This window comes from Leopardus geoffroyi, chromosome B4, assembly GCF_018350155.1.
Source record: "Leopardus geoffroyi isolate Oge1 chromosome B4, O.geoffroyi_Oge1_pat1.0, whole genome shotgun sequence".
NCBI lineage: Eukaryota > Metazoa > Chordata > Mammalia > Carnivora > Felidae > Leopardus > Leopardus geoffroyi.
The window spans coordinates 138,196,145-138,218,532 of NC_059341.1; the positions used below are offsets into that span (position 1 = coordinate 138,196,145).

At 48.6% G+C, this 22,388-nt stretch overlaps 1 protein-coding gene across 2 annotated transcripts; it reads left to right on the plus strand.

The window, feature by feature from the left end:
* Positions 1 to 17: 17 nt before the first annotated feature.
* On the plus strand, positions 18 to 21,026 carry NUP50 (nucleoporin 50). 2 transcript variants are annotated; one of them, XM_045465380.1, is made up of 8 exons: positions 18 to 469; positions 4,091 to 4,169; positions 6,513 to 6,596; positions 9,903 to 10,089; positions 11,353 to 12,024; positions 14,535 to 14,616; positions 16,437 to 16,555; positions 17,576 to 21,026. In XM_045465380.1, exons 2-8 carry the CDS (start codon positions 4,101 to 4,103, stop codon positions 17,776 to 17,778), a joined length of 1,416 nt encoding a protein of 471 aa, XP_045321336.1. In that variant the 5' UTR covers positions 18 to 469; positions 4,091 to 4,100; the 3' UTR covers positions 17,779 to 21,026. The 2 variants fall into 2 exon arrangements, with proteins under 2 accessions (XP_045321336.1, XP_045321337.1); XM_045465381.1 differs by lacking the exon at positions 18 to 469 and adding an exon at positions 497 to 535.
* The last annotated feature ends 1,362 nt before the right edge of the window (positions 21,027 to 22,388 follow it).

A 22,388-nucleotide genomic window follows, 5' to 3' on the forward strand; every position in this document is an offset into this window, starting at 1 on the left:
CTGGGCGCCTGCGCTGCGTGTCGTTCCAGTGCCCGCGGAGGGAGGTGCTGCGCGCCTGAGCACGGGCGCGCTTGCGCAGTAACTAGACGCGGGCGTTTCTTTCCTTCCTTTTTATAGAGTTGGGTGGGGGGAGGGGGGAGATTGGAGTTGTAAAATGGCGGCTTGGAGCATATTCGGCGCCGTTCCCCCGGCGGTCTCTGGCTGAGCGGCGGCTCTCCCTCACTGCCGAACACAGAGAGGCGAGGCGAGGCCCCCAGAGGACATGGTGTTTGAGACCCGGGGCTTGCTGACCACCAAGTCTTTCGAGAACCTCGGCGCACCGGAAGCGGCCAGGCGCGCCCAACCGGGCGAGCAGCGGCCGCTCCAGACCCGAGGCCCGCGCGGCTGCAACCTCGCACCTGCTCGCTGTCGCGCACCCGGCTTTCGCCGCACCCACAACCCAGCGAGTGCCGCGGCGGCCGCCTGGGAGGTAAGAGGAGGGCGGGCAGCGTGGCAGGAGAAGGAGCCGAGCCTGGGGAGAGGCGCCGGGGTCACGGCACGGGACTCGGCCTGGAAGGGGGAGCTGGGCTGCGGGTCCCAGGCCTGGGGAGGAGGCAGCCGGGGTCCGGGTGCGGGAGTCGGAGCTGGAAGGGGAACCCTGGGCAGGAAGCCGGGGTCCAAATCCGGGACTCGGACCCGGAAGGAGGACCCTGGGCTGGAGCCGGGGTGAGCGGCCCGGGCTTGGGGTGGAGGAAGCTGGGGTCCGGGCGCGGGACTCGGACCTGGAAGGGGGATTCTGGGCGGGGTGAGGGGCCCGGGCCTGAGGAGCAGGAAGCTGGGGTCCGGGCGCAGGACTCGGACCTGGAAGGGAAACTCTGGGCGGGAGCCGGGGTGAGGGAACCTGGGTCTGGGGTGGAGGAAGCTGGGGTCCGGGTGCGGGACTCGGATCTGGAAGGAGAAGCCGGGATAAGGGGTCCGGGCCGTGGGGTGGTGGGGTCAGCCGGGGAGGGTGGGGCGGGACGATCCCAGCGGCGCGTAGTCGGGTGCTGTTTGTGAAGCCGGGCGCCGGACCGACCTGTCGGGGCTGCAGCGCCCACCTTGGGTGAGGCGGCCCCGGCGGAGGCCGGAGCGGGCAGGGACCATCCTGATCCGGCCATCCTTCCTAGCCGTTCCCCTCGGTACTTCTTCCTTCTTGGCCAGCTCGCCGCCCTCTCCTCGCTCCCGACACTACCTCTGCCTCGGCTTCACTTTCTTAGTGCAATCCCGGGCTATCGATCGGCTCTTTTACTCTGTTCCCTCAAGAAGCAATTTTGAGACTTCGTTTTCCCCTGGCATTTCAGTCTCCGGGGTCTGCCCCCTTGTTTTTTGTTGTTGTTGTTTTCCTCGGTCAAATATGGGCAAATGTGTTTTCATCTTAAGGTACCCTGGTGTTGACTCAAGTTCAGCCCCAAGGATGAGGCAGCACCTGATAGCAGAGACCGCATGATTCTATCCGGCGCAAATAATAGCTTTTTCCCAATTACGAAAACTCTCAATTTGCTATGACAGTGTTTCCTCCCTAGGAATCCTTTCAAAAGCTGGTACCTTTTTAACCACAAGCCCAAACGTTTTCTAAATCCTTTTTTTTTTTTTTTAAACAGATTTTATTTTTAAGTAAACTACACCCAAAGTGGGGCTGAAACCAACAACCCTGAGATCAAGAGTCCCTCGCTCTACTGGCTCAGTCAGCCAGGTGCCCCTAAATTCTTAGTAATAGCCGGGACATAAGACTCCTTAGGTGCTAGGCCTCGTTCTGAGTACTTAACAGAGACTTCCGTCCCCCCCCCCCTTCTTTTTGCATAAAAAGAAAATTTATTAACTGAAGCATCGTGCTTTGAAATAAAATATGGATTTGCTAAAATATATTTTAAAGCCTGGCTCATAATTGAAGTCTTTTTTTCCACACCGTACTTTGTACATTTTGAAGAAAAAAATAGTATTTTTTATAGCCTTTGCTTCTAACAAAATTTGTTTCTTTGATAAGATTCATTAAGCCCTTCCACTGTTCTGGGCCCTGTGCTAAACTAACTTTTTTTCTTCTTTTCTTTTTTTTTTTTTTTTTTTTTTTAATTTTTGAGACAGAGACTGAGCATGAGCAGGGGAGAGGCACAGAGAGAGGGAGACACAAGAATCTGAAACGGGCTCCAGGCTCTGAGCTGTCAGCACACAGCCCGATGCGGGGCTCGAACTCACAGACCGTGAGATCGTGACCTCAGCCGAAGTCGGACGCTTAACCGACTGAGCCACCCAGGCACCCCTAAACTAACTTTTTTTCTTGATCTTACTTCATCACACCTGCCTTGTCTACAGATGAGGAGGCCAAGTCACAACAATTAAATAACTTGCCAAAGGTCTAGCAAGAAAATGGCAGAACTGAGATGCCGGCATCTTGTAGTATTTTCCGAAATCCGTAGTGCCCGGGTCACTGATTGAGCACTTCTGGAATACCTCCTAGAAGATGGACAGGTTCGGGGCATTTGGAGGGGGTCAGTAAACACAGCGAAGATCCCTGCCCTGTGGCGAGGTCACAGATTCAATAAATAGGGTAGGATACGGACGCAGCTGTGTTCATTTCGGTTGTTTTACTCTGCTGGTTGTCTCCTCACTTGTGGGTGTGAGTTAGATGCTGAAATTTTACTATGGTTTTTGCACTTTCAGCGTCACCCTTTTTTGCCTTAATCACTTACAGTTACAGCCAAAGCGACTATTTCAACTTCTCCCCTCTTCTGCCCTCTGGTGGAGGTGTTACTTACTGCGTAGGAAAAGAATCCCAGCAGAGACCTGGCCTCTGAACCTTTGGAGTTCAGTAAGATCATGTCTGAAAGTACCTTGATTGTTTGAATAACAAAGATTAATGGCAAAACTTAACGAGGTATTTGGTGGGGGGAGACCTTAAAAAAGGATTTGCAGGTAATGGCTGGGTCTCATATTTCATGTGTTAGCAACTTGGGCTTTAAAACCATTTATTCTATAATCAGGAAAGGAAGCGTGTACGTACTTGTAAAAGAGAAGTTTAGATATTACTAAGATATTACTAAAAGCTGAAAATCCCCTATGTAATGACTCCACAGGGGGCCAGAGTTTGGAGGACTTTGGAATGTCAACATTTGAATTTTATTGTGTAGATACTAAAGAGAAATAGGCCGGGTGTAAATGTGTATCTTAATGACCATGAAATTCTAGGAACTGACTCTGGTAGGTTGTGGTGTTGAGTAAAATGAGTGGGGAAAGACCTTCAGAAAGGAGTCTAGACAGGTTACAGGTTTCAGGGACCCTGAATGAACTGGTGAATTCCAGGCAAGGCGGGTAGCACGGGAAATGGAATTTGCTTGGTCCATTTAGCTGGTGAGTTAGAGAACGAGCCAGTTCAGCACTCACAATGGAGCTCTCTGTTGAGTGTTTTGGTATTTTTGTTTTTTATAGTAAACAACATATATTAGGATCAGAAAACATTGCAAATTTTAAGGGATGGTTTCAAGTACCCTCTCTGGTTAGCTGCCTGTGTCCACTGCAGAGATAATACTGTTGCCCCCCGCCTCATAACAGTGGCTTTAGAGTTGAGCTGATGTCTTATTCTTGAAGGGTTATATGTAAATTTTCAGAATGTTAACACATCGATATTAATTACATTTTGAACTTTTAAATGATATTCTAGCTTAGCAGTATACAGATTGGGGTAATTAAATGTTCAGTCTCGGGAAATTTATTGCTATCAATTGTCTGTAGCCTAAAGAAGAGTACTCATGCTGTGAAGGTATTTCCACTGCCTTATTAAAATTCTTGTCTAAGGATGAGCTTCTTTACTGAATCATCTTTAAGAGAATTTGAAGTGTTTAAAGTGTTTTGCCTGTAGCAAGACTGTGATTGTAATTTGCATAGAATAAATTAATCACTTGTTGATTACGTATACAGTACTTCAGATTTTTAAAAACCAGTGTTATAGTGTTTTTTCAAACGGAGCTGGTTTAGCATTGTTTAAAATTCTTCGTAAAGATTCTTTAAAAATTCTTTGTAAGGAATTACATCTTGATCCAGAAAAGTAAACTTTTCACTTCTTTCACTTTTAATGTAGGGTTGAAACAATGGCCAAAAGAATTGCTGAGAAGGAATTGACCGACAGGAACTGGGATCAAGAAGATGAAGCAGAGGAGGTAAGATCTTTCCCCAAAAACGATTCCCTGCTGCTTCTAAATTTAAATTCATTTTGGGATTCCTCGGGCAGATTTGGTAGGAAAATCAAAAGGCCTTTTAGGGGCGCCTGGGTGGCTCCATCAGTTAAGCAGCTGACTTCAGCTCAGGTCATGATCTCACGGTTCGTGGGTTCGAGCCCCGCGTCGGGCTCTGTGCTGACAGCTCAGGGCCTGGGGCCTGCTTCAGATGCTGTGTCTCCCTCTCTCTCTGCCCCTCCCCCGTTCATGCTCCATCTCTCTGTGTCTCAAAAATAAATAAACGTTAAAAAAAATTTTTTATTAAAAAAAAAAAAAAAAGGCCTTTTAAAGAACAGCCGGAACAGGAAATAGTATGGTTTCTTATAATCTGTACTTAGTATAGAAATTTATTTATTACATTTGGCTGTCTTTTTCCCACTAGTTCCCGTTCCTGAAATATTCTGCACCTTTGTAGAAGCACCTTCCTGAATTTCATATACTTGCTGCATTCTAAACTCATAGTTTTAGTCAAGCCTGAAGGGTGAGTAAGTGATCTGGTCGTGAACTTAGCATCGCGCCCGAACGTGAGAAGTGGTACTACACCACGTGACTTCTCCGTCTGCCGCACCCGTAATTTGAGATTTCTGATGGGGGGCACCTCCCTTACGCTAATGCTTCTTGGAGGCCTGTCTTACTTCGTGTTCGCACAGATCTGAGACCCCCCCACCCCCGCCCCCACCCCCACGACAATGAAATAGAATTTGGATGGCCTAGTTTCTTTCCTCACAAAATAAAAATGGTCTTCCCTCAGAAATATTTCCTTTCCTCTCTTACAAAGAATAGAAATAACAGCTGCATTTTTAGTGCCTTGTCAGCAGTTTGATGCTCCCAGGCCAATAGAATAGTGCTAAGTTTAAAAAAAAGAAGTAGAAATCTGCAAAACTGTTTCCAAGCTTATTCTAAAACTGTCTTCTTGCTGAATCTGTCTTGTCGTATGAACGTTTTTTCCTTTGCAAATACATGTATTCCTATGTTTAGGGAAACCAAAATCACAAGCTTATTAATATTTCGACAAGGTTTTTCACATTTCTAACTGACTTGGTGCTTTTTAACCAGGTCTTTGGTAACTCAGGTTTTTTCCAGATCTTCTGCCGAGTTTCATTCTGGGCCTAGTAAGATTTAAGACTGCAGTATAATGATTTGCTTTGATGCTAAGATATTTCAGGTATGAAAGGACCTCCATTTGCATTGAATCTAATGAGTCTGAAAGGGCATTCCATTTGGGGACAAATGCAACCAAATAGTCCCGTCTGTAAGCATGGAGGTCTCTTTAACCTTCCCTGAAATAACTATGGATGACACCTTCTTACAGAAAGTATCTCATGCCAGCCCCACAGGGTAAAAGAAGGGTTGAAATAAACCCAAAGATCTTCAGCCAACTTCTGATTATGGACGAGGTACTTTAGCTCCTGGGAAGAGCGGTAGCTTCCGAGCAGGGGCCCTTAGGAGTCCCGGGTACATCAGTGGGCTTTTGGGTGATGGACAAATGGGCAAGTTTTCTCTTAAAAATGGTATGCACACGTGATAAAAATAAAATGTGTTTTTGGAAACTGAAGTAGTAACGTACTAGATTTGGGCGCTTGGGTTTGAGAACTGGCTCCCCCACCGTTAACTGTTGATGATCTTTAAGGTAACTGTTGGCTTTTGAAGAATAGATTTTGCTTCTTAAAAGTGGATTTTTATTCTAAGATACGTGTCTTTAAATATATTTAAAATTTGAAGAACCAGTTCTGAATAGTTTTCTACCAAACTTTTGATGGTCTTGGTCTTAGCAAAACTTTTTCTGTGTGTGCTCCTCTCCAGGTTGTATGCAAAGCCTGGATTTGCATAGATCCTGGGAGACTTCTTTCTTTTCCTTTTTTTTTGAGAGAGAGTACACTAGCAGGGGAGAGGCAGAGGGAGAGAGAGAATCGTAAGCAGGTTCCACGCCCCTCACGGAGCCCAGCCCAGCACGTAGCCCATTTTGGGGGCTTGATCTGGATCCCAGAACGGGCCTGGAACTCGTGTACCATGAATCATGACCTGAGCCGAAATCAAGAGTCAGATATTTGACTGAGCCACCTAGGCACCTCGTTCTGGGAGATTTCTGATTCATCTAAGTAGCTTTGGGATTCACGATGTAGACAACAGACATAAACTTTATTTTAATCTGCCCTCTCCTTACTTTGTTATCAGTATTAACAGTATGTTAAAACCAGCAGATACGAAGATAAGTTTGGTTAGGCTTGTTTGTTCATTTTTTTGGGGGGGCCTCATCTTACTGCTGTTTCATTTGTACACCTGCAGGTGGGAACATTCTCAGTGGCCAGTGAGGAAGTCTTGAAGAATAGAGCCATAAAGAAAGCAAAGCGTAGAAATGTTGCATTTGAAGTGAGTGTTTTCTTACCGCCCTTGGCATGAAACGCTAATTTGACTCCTGAGTTGCAGAGCATTTCTACCTCTGGGAGCCGTCAGATCGATAAATGCTTTTTAAAATGCTAACTCCACTTGTGAAAATCCTTGACGTAGACCACGGGACATGGACAACAAGAAGCGTGAGATGTGTACCTTACCGAGTTGCAGAAATCCAATGTGGATCCTATAGACAAGACTCCAGCCGAACGGCAATAAGGAGAGGGAAAGACACGTGGAACGATACAAACAGAAGTAGTGGCAGGTGGCGTAAGGAAGGGAAACGCAAGGTGTCCTCAGAGTCCTGCCGCATCCTGGCGTCGAGGGGAGGGTCAGGGGGAGTCCTTTAGCTCTGAAAGAAGCATGGCAGGTGCGGGTTTTCTTCCCAGCACAGTGGGTTACGGTGTTCTCCTTCCTGTGTTCACAAGGATAAAAGATGAACTGTAACTTGTGAATGGAAATCGCGTGGTCCGTATTCAGCAGTCACTCCCACGTTTAACTAGTCTTCCCCGGTACAATTCCCAGCCCTCACATACCTTCCAGATACCCGAGTGCTGACTCGGTGGCCCGGACATCCGTTGTCAGGCTGGAGAAGCTGCTTTGAACATCCGGGGTGGCAGCTTTGGAATGAATCTGCTCCCCTGCACCTTCCGTGGTGACTCTGTTCAGTTTTGTTATTCCAAGTTTTCACTGATCCGATTTCATTCTTAAAGACTGGTGACCGGTCAAACCTAGGTATCAAGCCCTTAGTGAAGTTTGATGGCTCTTCCTCGGAGAGGGGGCAGCAGGAGGGAAGGACAACTTAATTGTGGAGGAAGCGATCGGTTCAGTTGGGGAAATGTGTTCTGAGAGCCTGGGGTACATTGAGGTGAAGTTCCAAAAGACCACTAGGTCTGTGGGTGGCTTCCTGGAACCGGAGGTGCAGCTGTGAGAGTCCTCACCACGCAGGAGGTTGAAACCAGGGAGGGTGGCTGAGAGTGGCAGCTCACGGTGTAGACAGAAACCAGAGGAAGACCGCCTCAGGGAGGGATGGCCCAGCTGTCAGATGAGGGACAGTGAAGAAGCACAAGCCGTGTCCACCACAGTCCAGACTGGGCCAGAGGGAAGGGGGTTGGGGCCCTCTGGCTGCTAAAGGAAATAAAAGACACACATAATTTCGACTATAACTTGCAGCGTCAGGTTTCCATCAGAGCTTGTATATTAGGGAAATTAACAGTTATATCATCTGCTTAAGTGCTGAAATGTGACTTTTCCTGTATACAGTTGACTGTTGACAGTACGGGTTTGAATTGCATTTATACGCAGATTGATTATTTTTTTGATAAGGGAGGGATGTTGGCGTCCCCAACCCCCGGGTGTTCCCATGTCAACTGTCCTGGATTTGTTGTGCTGAGCACTAGAGATTCATTGGTGGGTGAAGACAGGAGTGAGTAAAATATCCGTGCCTGGCGGGCCTTACGTCCTAACGATGGAAGAGACACGCTGAAATATATAATTTTAGTTTTCCTCTAAGTGCCATGGAGAAAAATCAAAGTACGCGAGGGAGATTGACAGACACGGGTGTGAGCCCTGGTGGATTATCTCTTTCGCTTGTACTCTCATTTTTCTGAATGACTCCATTCCTTCGTTTAAAAGCCAGTGGTTCTTGAATTTTTGTGATGGCTCTAGAGCCAATGTACTGTCAGCAGTCTCTAAAATAACTATAACTATCTTCTGGTTTTTAAATCTCATGCAAAGTAAAAGGCTCTGAGGAGCTACTCACAGCTTTTTATGCTTCGTCCATGGAATCTTATAAAATGATAGCGCTCTGTGTGGTGTCTTCGGGATATTGATTCATTAAAAATCAAATTTATAGAGTGTCAGAACCGAAGAACTATATTTATTACATGCATTGAAATTTACGCAAGTTAAGGCTGATGCTTTTGTTTTTGTTTTCTGGGTTTTTCTGGCCTAATTTTATTGCCACAATTGTATCCATGGTCAGTAACCATGTGAAATCCTATGTTTATGATTGAAGCTTTTTGAACGATTTTTTAAAACTTTGCAATAATATTAGGCTAACTGGCCCATTTAGAAAATGAAGAGTTTCTAGTGTAAGTAATTTTTTGTGAGCTCATGATTCTAATTCGTTTGTGCGTGAACTTAAGGTTGGTGCACTCCCGTGGATGTTCTGAGCATATGTATTTGAGAGTATTTCCTAGAGCCTCCCTTGGATCCTTGATCCAAAAAGCAGACCATCCCCTGCTGCGGTAGAACCACTGTTTTGAATGGGAGGGAAATAGGAACTTCAGTCGAGCACTGTAAACCGAGGACGTTTCTCCAAAAGTTTCCAGGGGCAGAGAGCAGTGTTAGAAGTTCATAGGCGTGCCAGATGTTTCCAGAGCATCTCAGGTTAGAGAGGTGAGAGAGCCAGCCACAGTGGGTTGAAAGTGCTAGAAAGACCCTGCTACTTACTGGAAGTCGCAAGAAAGTGGAGAATAAAAATCTTGCCTGTGGATTTCTCAACTAAGGGAAAGTCTAGATCTGAGAGTCAACTTCACCAGTTCCCAGAGACTAAAGGCTGCAGAAGGGCTTAGGAGATTACAGGTAAGTGGGTAAAGCACTTGGAGTTCACCTGACTTGATGTTTCTACAGCATCCTTGGGCTAATGGTCTTTTTGATTGCATAATATGTGAAAAATGGTTCCTTAGGGATTCGTTGTATTGAAATGTTTGCTTTTAGTTACAATTCTGAGGCTGCGTACACAACTTTATCGCCTTAGTCTTTTTTGTCTTCTGTTTCCTAAATCTATTTTTAAAAACAAATCTCGGGGCGCCTGGGTGGCGCAGTCGGTTAAGCGTCCGACTTCAGCCAGGTCACGATCTCGCGGTCCGTGAGTTCGAGCCCCGCGTCGGGCTCTGGGCTGATGGCTCAGAGCCTGGAGCCTGTTTCCGATTCTGTGTCTCCCTCTCTCTCTGCCCCTCCCCCGTTCATGCTCTGTCTCTCTCTGTCCCAAAAATAAATAAACGTTGAAAAAAAAAATTTAAAAAAATAATAAATAAATAAATAAAAACAAATCTCACTGTAAATCGGGACTGTCCTTCATGGCTGTCTCAGGAAGGCGGCTTTGGATGGCAGAGCTGTGTCATCAGGAGGAAGATCTGCCTCATTCCCAGCTTGTGCTGGCAGTCTTCCTTTAATGCTGCTGGCATAAGGATTCTAGGTGCTGTGGAGCCAAGACAATACTGTTACTTATTTAGTTATAAAAGAGAGTTATCTAACGTGTGCTCTTTCTTTGTATTTCAGTCTGATGGTGGAGGGGCCTTTAAAGGTTTTAAAGGTTTGGTCGTACCATCTGGAGGAGGAGGGTTTTCTGGATTTGGTAACGGTGCTGGAGGGAAGCCTCTGGAAGGACTGTCTAATGGAAGCAGCATAACTAGTGCCCCTCCCTTCTCCAGTGCCAGGGCAGCGAGCGAGACCAAGGCAGCCTTTGGTGAGTAGGTTCCCCTCCTCCTGGTCACATCTGGGTAAAGACCATCTGAAAAGTAACTCTGCAAAGATACTTTTCTTGTACTTATCCTGGGTCCTGGGACTAAACGAGCAGAAACAGGGTGATACCGAAAGGGATGCAAATTAGATATCGGCTATTTGCAGAGGAAGTGAATACAGCAGAAGCTTTTGAGCCAGGATAGACCGAGGTTCTGTTCTCAGTGCTGCTGGTCGCCGGCTCTGTGACCCTGGTAAAGTCCCTTAGCCTGTGAGCGTCCAGATCTTCAACTGTGAAATGAGAGTGACCCTCGGAATTGACCTGAGGGTCAAAGGAGAAGAGGACGCTCTCAGTGGACCCTCTGTAAAGACCTGCCTTCCCGTCTCCTCATTCGTTCTGTGGGGGCCGAGGACTTTCTGTGTGGTGCGTTCCCACCGGGAACCTAGGGGGTCCTCCGGCCTAGATTGGTTTTGCCCGGCGTGTGTTGATTGCCTGATCTGTTCTGAGAGAGTTGGTCAAGAGCTCTCGGGATCAGTGACAGAGAATGGAATCCTGCGCTGCGGTCTTCGGTTTTCAGAAGTGACCCTGGCTGGTTGGATTGTACTTCGCTAGGTATTTGAAGTGTGGCCTGTTGGGTGTTAATTAGGCGGAGTGTTCGGTGTGATGAAGCTAGCGCTTCCTGTTAAGATTTTTTTTTTTTTTTTTTAATTTTTTTTTTCAACGTTTATTTATTTTTGGGACAGAGAGAGACAGAGCATGAACGGGGGAGGGGCAGAGAAAGAGGGAGACACAGAATCGGAAACAGGCTCCAGGCTCTGAGCCATCAGCCCAGAGCCTGACATGGGGCTCGAACTCCCGGACCGCGAGATCGTGACCTGGCTGATGTCGGACGCTTAACTGACTGCGCCACCCACGCGCCCCCCTGTTAAGATTTTAACTGCACGAGTACATGCTCATCCCAAGGTGTTGGGGGTTAAGCTTTCCTCTGACCGTTGTGACAGTTCTCGGGGAAGGCAGGCATCAGGCATCCTTTTGAAAGAAAAGACCATTTTAAACCTTTAGAGGTTTAATTGACGCGAGCCCCGTTTTTGTACAAAGTTTGATTTTTGTGATCACTGCTTCCTAAATGTCAGACGTGCACACGCTTCTTGAACTGTCACAAAACTAGGGTACGGTAAAAGAAAATACGAAGGCAGTGCAGCATAAAAATCTGGGGGATAGAATCCAATCAGCCTCTCAGTAAACTCTTCAAACTTTCATTTCCTATAGGATCTGTTGCCACAAATGGTCCTACCTCCTTGGTCGATAAAAAGATTTTAAATCCCAAAACTAACGGTGACAGCCAGCAGCCCTCTTCCTCCGGCCTCCCCTCTAGCACGGCCTGCCCCAGGAACGCCTATCACAAGCAGCTGGCTGCCTTAAACTGCTCGGTGCGGGACTGGATCGTGAAGCACGTGAACACAAACCCGCTCTGCGACCTGACGCCCATCTTCAAAGACTACGAGAAATACCTGGCAGGGATCGAGCAGCAGCTCGGGAGCAGCGGCAGCTGCAGGGATTCCGAAAGCGACTCCGACAAGACGCCGGGCGCCACCCCGTCTCCCTCCCTCTTTGGGTCAACGAAGTCACAGCAAGAGTCGACATTTTTGTTTCATGGCGGCAAAACCGAGGACACGTCTGAAAAGAAGACGGAGGCGGATCCTGAAAAGAAAGCGGACCCGTCGGCGGGAGCCGCAGGTGCCTCGTTTCACTTTAGCAAGAAGATCGAGAGTTCTGCCTTGGGCTCCTTAAACTCTGGCCCCCTGACTGGGTTTTCATTCTCTTCTGGAAACTCCAGTTTATTTGGCAAAGATATTAGCCAGAATAAACCGGTCTCTTCACCGTTCGCCACAAAGACGCTGGAGGTACAAGCCGACGGCGGCGGCAGCAACGAACGCAAAGGTAATGACAAAGTTCCAGGCCGTCCTCGCGAGTCGGCTCCGGGTGTGTCCGAGTTGGTGTGTAGTGGCACGAGCGTAGGTGTGTGTTTCGGACGGATCTGGATTCACACTGTGACTGTCATTTCCTAGGTGTGATCCCGGACAAAGTTGGCCAGCTGTTTCTGAGTCTGTTTTCCCTACTTGTAAAATGGAGTAAGACCGTTTTTGTAGAGTTTATTGTAAGGATTAAGAATATAAAGGTAAAAGTGAGGAACATATAGATATCTGGCACGATGACTTTGAAAATTATGAAACGTGTGGCTTTACATGTAAAAAATTAAGTGAGGGGCGCCTGGGTGGCTCAGTTGGTTAAGTGCCCGAGTCTTGATTTCAGCTCAGGTCATGATCACAGGGTCGTGGGATCAAACCCCACGTTGGGCTCTGTGCTGAGCGTGGAGCCTGCTTAGGATTCTCCCTCCCCCTCCCCCTCCCCCTCCCCCTCCCTCCCCTCCCCTCTCCCCTCCCCTCCCCTCTCCCCTCCCCTCCCCTCTCTTCTCCCCTCCCCTCTCTTCTCTCCTCCTCTCACCTCTCTCCTCTCTCTTTCTCTCCCTCTCCCCTGCTCATGCTCTCTCTAAAATAAAAATTAAGTGAATTAACTTCGTTTGACAATTGTGTCTTATTGAAAGAACTGGTCATAGGGGCACCTGGGTGACTCAGTCAGTTGAGCGTCCGACTTCGGCCCAACTCATGATCTCGCAGTTCGTGAGTTCAAGCTCCGCGTCCGGCTCTGTGCTGACAGCTCGGAGCCTGGAGCCTGCTTCCAATTCTGTGTCTCCCTCTCTCTGCCCCTTCCCCGCTCATGCCGTCTCTCTCTGTCTCTCACAGATGAATAAATGTTAAAAAAAAATTTAAAACAACTGGTTATAAACATCTATGGGATTTCTCGTGTTTAGGTTTTTATAATCATAGGTGAGGTCACACGGCAGAAAAGTGCTCTACTATACATAAAACAGGTAGACTCTTGTTAGCCATGGGGAACAAATTGACGGGGTTTTCCCTGGATGTGTCTGGGTTGCAGCCGCCTTTCCAGAAGTTTCCACCTTGTGTAGTATCAGTGCCCCCAGTCAGCCTTCCCTCCCTCTTTTCTTAGCTCTTTGAGGAGAGGGGTTCGGGTCCCGATCGCTTGTCATCACGCGGTGACTGTGAACAGCCCACACGTGTGAAGATGCTTCTTCGTCAGCAGTTAAAAAGTGTCCGTCTCAGGAGATGTTAACTTCGTGAGAGGGAGAAAGAGAGGAACCCACGGTGGCCGGTTTGCCACCCAATGTTCGTGTCCCTCCTCCCTGGCCCGAGACTGCCCGTACCCCTCTGCCTGGCCGCTCAGGTGCGCCCTCAGGCACCGGCTGCCCCGTGCACAGCGTAGGATGGAGACCGCCCCTGCCCTTCCCCTGCGCTGAACGGGACCAGTGGGCCCGGGGCAGTGGCAGAGCCTGTGGGAGGGATGTGGAAGTGAGGGTGCCTGCGTCTCCGGGTGCTTGAGGTGGTTGACGCATCGGAAGGACTAAGCTTGCTAAAATACCGGGATGCCCGGGGCCTGCCCCGGAGAACCTAACTCCGGACTGCCTGCCTTCTGAGAGAGACGGTGCAAGCCAGGGGAGGGGCAGAGGGAGAGAGAATCCCAAGCAGGCTCCACCCTCGGCGCGGGCCTGACGTGGGGCTCCACTCGCGACGGTGAGCTCGTGACCTGCGTGGACACCAGGAGTCGGGCGCTTAACGGACAGAGCCCCCCAGGGGCCCCCCAGGACTGCCTTCTTAAAATTTACATCTTGTCTTTGAATTGTTTGAGCACCAGAATTGTTGCTGTTTAATTTATTGAGTTTCCTGAGACTGTCTTTCTCCAGAGGATGTTACTTGCATCCCATAGTGACTTCAATCTCCCCTGTGCCTGGGGCCCTGGGCTCGGTCAGGGAGGGGACCCTTGGGACCCGAGCCCCAAGCGGTGTGGCAGTTCAGGCAAAGCTTGCTTACACACGGGGGTGGTTTCTCTGACAAGTCCTGTAAACAAGTTTAGCTTCCTTATCTTTGGCCGTTGCTCAGATCGATTATTCCTTAGCTCCTTAGCAGGAGCATTTGGGGGGGAAGGGGGCTAGAACCCCATCTGACATTCTTCTTCTCTAGTGGGGTAATCTTGAGTATGTGTGGGTGTTGATTGGTTATTTTCCTGTTAAAATGTGGGCACTGAATCATGTCGGTAACTTTTCATTCCAAGGCCTTCTACAAATTGACATCTAGGAGGGAGAAGTAGGGTCCTGTTAAAAACTGTTCCAATTTTTCAGCAAACCGTTAAAATCCCGCGAGTCCTCCTGCTCCCCCACGCCCAGTTAGACGTGTGCTTTCGATTTCTACATGGGCTTACGTAGGATTTTAGGTTGAGGATGGGGGGGCGGGGGGTGCGGGGATAGACAGCTTCTTCTGTTACGTCGTTAAGCATTCGATTTGAATTTTACTGAGTCGGTCTTGTTTTTATAAAAGGCGGAGATGAAGAAGAGAATGATGAGCCACCCAAAGTGGTAGTTACTGAAGTGAAGGAAGAAGATGCGTTTTACTCCAAAAAGTAAGTGGGAGCCCTGGGAGTGCGTTCGGTGAGCACGTCTTCGGAGACGTGGGAGGAAGAAAGGGGCCCACGGAACGCGCTGAGCATCCCGTCCCAGGGTCAGGCTGTGCTTGCCCTTTGAACTGGACAAGGAAGAATTCTTGACCTGTGTGTTCACAGCAAGCTGATTCTGTAAATTTCCTGTGGGCATATCCTACTCTTTGTTATTTTTCTTTTCTGCCTTTTTTTTTTTTAAGAGGGCAAGACAGCGAGTGGGGGAGGGGCAGAGAGTGAACCCCAAGCAGGCTCCGCCGCAGAACCCGACGCAGGGCTCGATCCCACGAACTGTGAGATCGCGACCTGAGCCAAAGTTGGACACTTAACTGACTGAGTCACCCCAGTGCTCCTCTTCTTTCCTGCTTTTTAAAGTGCTTTAGAGATAGGTTTTTCCGTGACCCACCTGCCCCATCTCCGCTCGGGCTTCTCTCCTTCTCTGCCCCTCCTCCTTCCTGCACAAAGTCACCTCGTCACTGATTCCAGATTTGGTTTTACTCCCACTCTTCCTCAGGCGGCCTCCTGTCTTCATGGGGACATGGCTGGCCTTTGTGGCTTTTCTCAGCCAGCAAGTTGTGCACAGTGACCATCCCTTGGTCTTTCCCCCAGTGATGAGAGTTGTTTCGGGTTTTTTTGTTTGTTTTTATATGAGGGCTGTTGCTTTCAGAAGAAAGATCAGAGGAAATTTTGAATTCTCTCATCCCAGTGAGATGAGATTAGTGCTTTTTAACAAAGATATTTACAGAATACTTATTTGTGCCATTTTAGAAGCTTCCCTACGTGTGTTTTTCTAAGTAACAAAAATTTCAGACTGAGTTTCATAACAGGTCACCATATTCTATGGAATCCCCAAGTGTTATATCTGAGAACTTTCAAGAATCCAACAATTCCTTTTGCTTATCCTTCATTACACAGATGATACAAAGGAGTGATCCTGACCTGAGATTCTTTGCTAGCTGGAACAAATCAAGGGAGCAGGCAGTGGTTTGGGTTTGTTTATTAACAACCTAAGGAGACGTGGGACACGGCAGGCTGGGGAGGCACTTGATTACATTACTGGTAGTTCAGCCTTGCTTAAGAATGTTTTCCAAGATTTCAGCATTTGGTAGACCCAGAATTGAAGGAGTCCAGAAGAAACTTAAAAAATAAATAGGAAAAGAGGGAAGAGAGATGGGAGCAGAGTGTCCTGCATTTATTCCTGTCCTTAAAGGACCCGGTCAACCTCTTGAGCTCGGGGCCAGAGGAGCACGGCAGAGACCTGTGGGCTGCTTAGCTGTGATTTTGACTGAACTGAGAAAGTGTCCATTTTAGAAAGTGTCATTTTAAAAGTTGTATGTGACCCACTGGGTTATTTTTTTAGGAGCTAGTGGCAATTTTATTTTTGTTTCGGAGAGAGCAGGTATATGTGCGCATGGGGGAGAGGAGGAGAGAGAGAGAGAGAGAGAGAGAGAGAGAGAGAGAGAGAGAATCCCAAGCAGGCTCCGTGCCTCGTGACCTGAACTGAAATCAAGAGTCGGACGCTCAGCTGACAGCCAGCCAGGCGCCCCATGAGCCACTATTTTAAGGATTATTATTTTAAAATTAGGGAGGGGTTCTACAGTATCTAACCAGTTTGCTTGTTCTGGTTTGTGCCCAGACCCAGCTTGAATCAATCAAGGATTCATCCTGAAGCTTCCTCTGCTCGTTTAAGGCGGGTCTTTCCACAACAAATGTGAACGGTGGTGGTCAGAAAACTTGTGACTTGGTTTGTCTTTGGAATATCTGATGATCCCTATTTTTCCCCATAGGTGTAAACTATTTTACAAGAAAGACAATGAATTTAAAGAGAAAGGTGTGGGTACTTTGCATTTAAAACCTACAACAAATCAGAAGACACAGCTTTTAGTGCGGGCAGACACCAATTTAGGTGGGTATCTGTTTTTTCAAGTGGCCCAAGTCCTCATAACCACATGGTGTAAAAGACTTCCCTCGCTCACTGCAGTCCTCTAGGTCGAGTATGTTGCTGTGTTTGGGGTCGGAATAGCAGTCGTTGAAACCAAATGCATCCTGTATTTACTGACTATTTACAGATTTAATTAAGTGACAATGTGTAAGGAGATATAGGTGTGTTAAAAACTATAGCCAAGAAGTCACCAAAATGGTTTTCGTTTTAATTTGTGTTAGAAATGTAACTAAGAAGCTATCGATAAAGTGGATGGTTTAATAAACACAGAAGGGAGTTAACCGTTTGAAGGAATCTGGTTTATGTAGGCAAAAAACTTGAACGTGCTGCAGTCCATCCTTCACCCCACACCCAGCTTCGCCCTCAGAACAGCCCGCCGGAAGGAGGACGGGGCAGGTCTGAGAGGAAGTGGTGGGTAGCTCTGGGCCCTGCCAGGCTGGATACAGAAACTTCCCTGTGGCTTTTTTTCCCCGAAGGCTTGATGCATGGGTGACGCCATCATGGTACTAGTGGGTCTCCCCCCCCCCTCCCCCCCCCCCCCCCCCCCCACTACCCATCCGGGAGCCATGCTTGCCTCGGACAGAGGTTTCTTTGCTGACCATTCTGCCTTTATTCCAATGACCTCGTGAAGGCTCCGGGTCGTGCCAAAGTGTTCTTCCTTTCGTGTAAGAACGGACGCCTCTCAGCAGGGCCTGGCTGCTGCAACGGAGGCCGGGGATGTGGGCAGGAGCGGGGTGGAAGGTGGTTTCCCCGCAGCAGGGCCAGGGCCTGCCAGAGTTCTCGTGGTCCTCTTGGAGGGACGCCGTGCTGGCATGTGCACCAGGGATCCAGTGCCCTTTCCCGTGACCTCCCTGATGGCCCCCCGCGTTAGATCGGTTAAGTTGAAGAGGGCTTCTGGATTGAATGTTTCGCGTATTAAAGCTGTAGTCTCCCGACACGGGGTCTGTGTGATTTTGATGTACCTTTTCCTTTGCTTAAATGCAGGCAACATACTGCTGAATGTCCTGATCCCGCCCAATATGCCATGCACCCGAACAGGGAAAAACAACGTACTTATTGTGTGTGTCCCAAACCCACCCATCGATGAGAAGAACGCCACCGTCCCGGTCACCATGTTAATCCGGGTAAAAACAGGTGAGGACGCAGATGAGCTGCACAAAATTTTACTGGAGAAAAAGGACGCCTGAACGCCCTCCCGCTGCGGAGTCGCTGCCGAGCTGCTGCCCCCCCCTCCCCCGCCCTCCGCGTAGTCAGCCCGCCGCGGACGGTAACTTACAACTTTGTGAGGAAGATGAATGTGGCCAATAAAACCTGTAAATGTTAAGCGTCAAGAAACCGTATTTTCCCTTCTTAACAACTGTCTGATGTGTAAAATACGTTTGAATGAAATTTTTTGGAAGATTTTTAATGTTCATTTATTAAACTGACCGCAAGTGATTTCTTAATAGACTAAAATCAGGGTATCGATTAGACTTCCCAAAGGCCGTTCCGATCCACGGGTTTTGGGGTGCGCTGCTGCGGCCTGCAAGGCGTGCCGGCAACCCCTGCGTCCAGGAGGAAACTTGCCTGTGGCATTCTCTCTGGTGGGCTTGACTGATTTGGGAGGACAGCACCCTTTCCAAATGAATCTCGCTACCACGCCGTGACAGAGGTGTTTTTCCTTTGCCGCGTCGTCTTGTTTTAAAGCTGAATCTTGACTACCAAATGCTCCCCCTCCGCATTAGAGGCTTTAGCTTATCATTTGCAGACATCGGCCTTTTAGCCCTGTGGCCTGTTTTACCTGATTCAGGAACTGCTTTTTCATTCTAAAAGGAAACGAGTTTGTTCTTTGGTTTTGTAGATGGGGTTTTGTAGTGGCATTCCTGAGGTGCTGTTACCAGTGCGTCCCCTACAGACAGAATGGGGGGTGGTCAGGAATGAGGGTTTAAAAGCACAAATTTGGTAGCTTATAGTTGATAGACCATAGACCGCAAAACCTGGGGGAAAAAAAATTAAGTTAAAGTTCGAGCACGGTACAAAAAAGAAAGTGAATCTGTCCTAGTTCATTTGTACCGTGATGAACCCTGAGGATCTCAGAGCTTTTACTACACATGAGCCATGTGAGTTCACCAGGAAACCTGCAATAAGGTCATGGAATTGAGATCGTGTGTGCAAATGTTGCCTTTAACTTGAGACAGAAGTATATTATTCTGCATTTGATAAGTTTCCATTGACTTTTTTAAGAGTAAGATACTCGGCGTGTCCATTTGGAAGGGAGCCATGGTTGTGCATGAGAAGATCCCGTCACTTCGCCACCGCTGTTGGGTCGCTAATCCTAGCCTTCTGGGAAGACTCTGGGCACATGAATTAGATGCAGTTTTTAATGTTTAAATGTCCACTTTCATTCCTCGTTAGTCATTTAATGGTCTTGTTTTAAAGGCTCAGGGTCCGTGCCTGAGGGCTCACGTTTGTATATTCTGATCTTCAGCGCATAGAATGTTTTCTGACTTAGGAAAGAACAGTCACGATAACTGTAGATGGTACAGTTGCTTTTTTTAAAAAAGAAGCTGTAAGTTTTAGATATAAGGGGGGCAGGGAAACCGTTTTATGATCAACTGTGTTAAACACTTGAAGTGTGGTAGTTGGCCCAGCATTTATCATGAGATTCTTGTACTTATTTTCTGGTTCTGCTGAGAGAATTTGGCCCCCGCGTGTGTGGGACTCTGGACAAATACACAGAGAGGTGCTTACACTTTGTGAGACGTGGTCAGACTCTGACCTGGGAGAACAGGGAGAGCGTGGCCACTTCTGTTGCATTTTCCTTTTAGAAAGAGTACGTGGGTGAGTTTCTGTTACCGGCGATCTGTGGTAAGCAGGTGGCTGACACCGTTTCCGCGTCATTGGTCCTGTTCCCTCACCTGAGGTTTATCCAGCCGTTGGAAGGACGAGGACATGTGGGGCCCCGTGTGTCCTCCGTTGGCGTCACGTGCTCCCGTGGTCCCCAGGCGCCTTCAGGAGCGCCTCGGTGGCAGTAGCCTCGGCCTGTCCGGTGGGACGTTTGCCAGAAATGGCCCGAAAACATCAGAATTGGGCCACCTCTCAACCCCCCTGGAAAAATAGCTCATATCTCTTTGAAGTAGTGGGTATGTGTGGCTTTCTCTTTTTCTAACATTCCCGGCAAACTTGCTGCTACAGCTGTCACTGTGAAAGTGATCATTACAGGGGCAGATGTGACATGTGCGCCATCACTCACAACGTGCTATTTCCTCCGTGTCCCTTGTGTGTTAGGAACTTTGGCCTCCACTTTAATTATGTACTAATAGAAAAGAGCGTGAGTGTGTGTGGATTTTACTGTAAAGGCCAAGTGCTTATATGTTACTCGGGGGCGGGGCCCCCCAGAGAGCTCACCCCCCACCGTACTAATAGCTCAGTTCCACCCCTTGGCTTTAGTTAGAATTATTTTTAACAAAATAACTAGAAATTTGGCTTTAAAGTGTCTGATGTAGATGGAAATTTTTGTATTTAGTTGAAGGATCTGTGATGTGTATCATCTGCGTGGCCCGAAGGATCACCTTTGATCCTAACCGTGCTGCGTCATACTGAGTGTCCCAGTGGCCTTTTTTTTTCTTTTTTTCTTTTTTTTTTCCAAACTGGTGCCTGTCCCATCTCTGGAGCATTCCCCAGTAAGCAAAAACTTGGGCGTTGTGCTGTCTTCTTTTTAGAATTACGGGCTGGAAACGTGTGTCCCGTTTTTAAAGCAGTGTGTAGGTTGTGTTTTCTACGGAAGGACAAGTCTGGCCATTTGTTAAACTGATTCTCTTGACAAGGATTATTATTGTTGTACAATTTCAGTTCTACATTATAGTTTTGATCAGCTGCATGCCAAAAAAGATCTACCTGTTCCGGGGTAGAGAAAAAACAATTCACCTTACCGTCAGAGTTCAGAACAAGTTGTCACTGAGCCTTTTTTCGGTTTAGTTTTAAAGTTTAAACAAGTTGTTTGCTTTTTGAGCATTCGTCAGTTACTCTTTACTTCGGAGCAGGGAGGACGCAAGCGCGGGCGTTTGAAGGCTTTGCAGACCAAGTGGCTCACTCCCCAGTCCCCGGGTACTCGTGCTCGCTCTGGAAGTGAGAATCTGTGGTAGGACCTGACGTGTCCTGTGGTACCAGCAGGTGGCCGGGAGCAGCCCATCCAGGCCGCGCTCTACACACTGGTACGTTCTTGGCCAGAGGCCATCGTGCTGAGGACCGTGGACTCTGCCGATGCAGGTGCAGGTGTAACAGCTGTAAAACTTGTTAGCAATCAGTTGGATAAGATGTTTGCTTCCTATGTCACATAGGAAATTGTTTTCTAAAACTAAAATACTTGAATTGTCAGACAATGTAATCTCAATTTGTATTAGCTTTTGAGGAAGTGTAATATCCATGAAATGTGAATAAATGGAAAGTAAACAAAGTCTCAGTGTTGGACACTTTTATGCTCCTGTGATGCTCCTGGTGTCGGCACAAGTCAAGCGGACCAGAGGGAGGAGAGGTGTGGGGAGGCAGCGCCCAGAAGCCCCCAGGTCGCAGGAAGATCTGGAGGTGAGGACAGACCTGCCCATCGGCCCCCGTGCGTGCAGGTGAGGCCCCTTCCAGGCCACCGGAGTTCGCCGTGTCGGATTCGTGTTTTCACAAATGAGCGTTGCGGCGGGGACGGTGGATGGTCACCGGCCACCATGGGAAGCACTGCGCTGGGCGCGCTGCCCTCTGCATCCAGTGCCCGGGCCGACCTCCCGGACGGCCCTGTGGTGGGTTTTGCAAAGCCAGGGGTTTGGGCAGGTGAGTGTGTTTCTTCCACGTAAGTGAGCAGAGCTGGCATCTGTGTCCGGGTCGTCTGTCAGAAATCTGAACCCTCCTAAGGATATTTTAAGACTAAGGACCAAAATGATCAAGAAAAAAATACACTGAGGTTATAGAATTTGAAATTTTCAGCGATTTGGCAAACCGCTCTCGAGGTGTTCACAGATTAAACTGCGGTAGTCGTTAGGATACTACTGTGTCGTCGGTCCGGGGCCGACTCCGCACCAGGCTGTACCGGAGGCATCACCTGGGTCGGTACTGGGAGGACCGACCTCCCCGTCACTTTGCAGCACTCCCAAGCTGCAAAGGTCCAATGGGTGCCATCCGAGCGACACAAGAGGGTGCTTTCTGAGGAGGGAGCCTGTCCCGGAAACGCACCAGCCCTACTGTAGGCGCTCAGGACGGCTGGGTGAGAACAGGGTTCTCAAAAGGGTAACACCTGGGAACTTGTTCAAACTGCAGACCCTGGGGCCCCTCCCCCCAGACCTGCCGGAAGCGGAGCCTGGGGATGGATTTTGCTCTGTGTCTATTGAGAAATTCACGCCCGGAAGTGCAGGATTCAGTCGGTGTTGGTACAGGCGCAGAGACGTGCAGCCATCACCACTCGTTCTGGAACGCTTCATCGCTGACCATCCGGGTTTCCTCCGGTGGATAGGCTCAAGCGTGAGAACTCCTGGGCTGTCTCCCTCGTGCTCCCTTAGGACTTTTGTTTAAAGATAACCGAGGAGATGCCCTTGGGGCACGTTTCAGCAGGGGGACGGCCGGGACTGTGGACAGGAACTCTGGCAGCCTCTTCACACGCGCGTCTCCACCCTCTGTGCACCCAGGGCGGGAGGTGGTGAACCCACTTTGTGGCTGAGAAAACCCAGCCCCCGCTGCCACGCGCCTGGGGAGACCCAGAGCCACGCAGGCTCTGCCCAGCGTGCCGCTCGAAGGCGTGTGTGCGCCTGTCCAAGGACTCCACTCACTGGCTTCT

Coding starts and splice junctions, on each gene's coding strand:
- NUP50 (XM_045465380.1), top strand. CDS start 4,101: ATGGCCAAAAGAATTGCTGAGAAGGAATTGACCGACAGGAACTGGGAT. Junction 6,597..9,902: donor GTAGAAATGTTGCATTTGAA/GTGAGTGTTTTC, acceptor TTTGTATTTCAG/TCTGATGGTGGAGGGGCCTT. Junction 16,556..17,575: donor GCGGGCAGACACCAATTTAG/GTGGGTATCTGT, acceptor GCTTAAATGCAG/GCAACATACTGCTGAATGTC.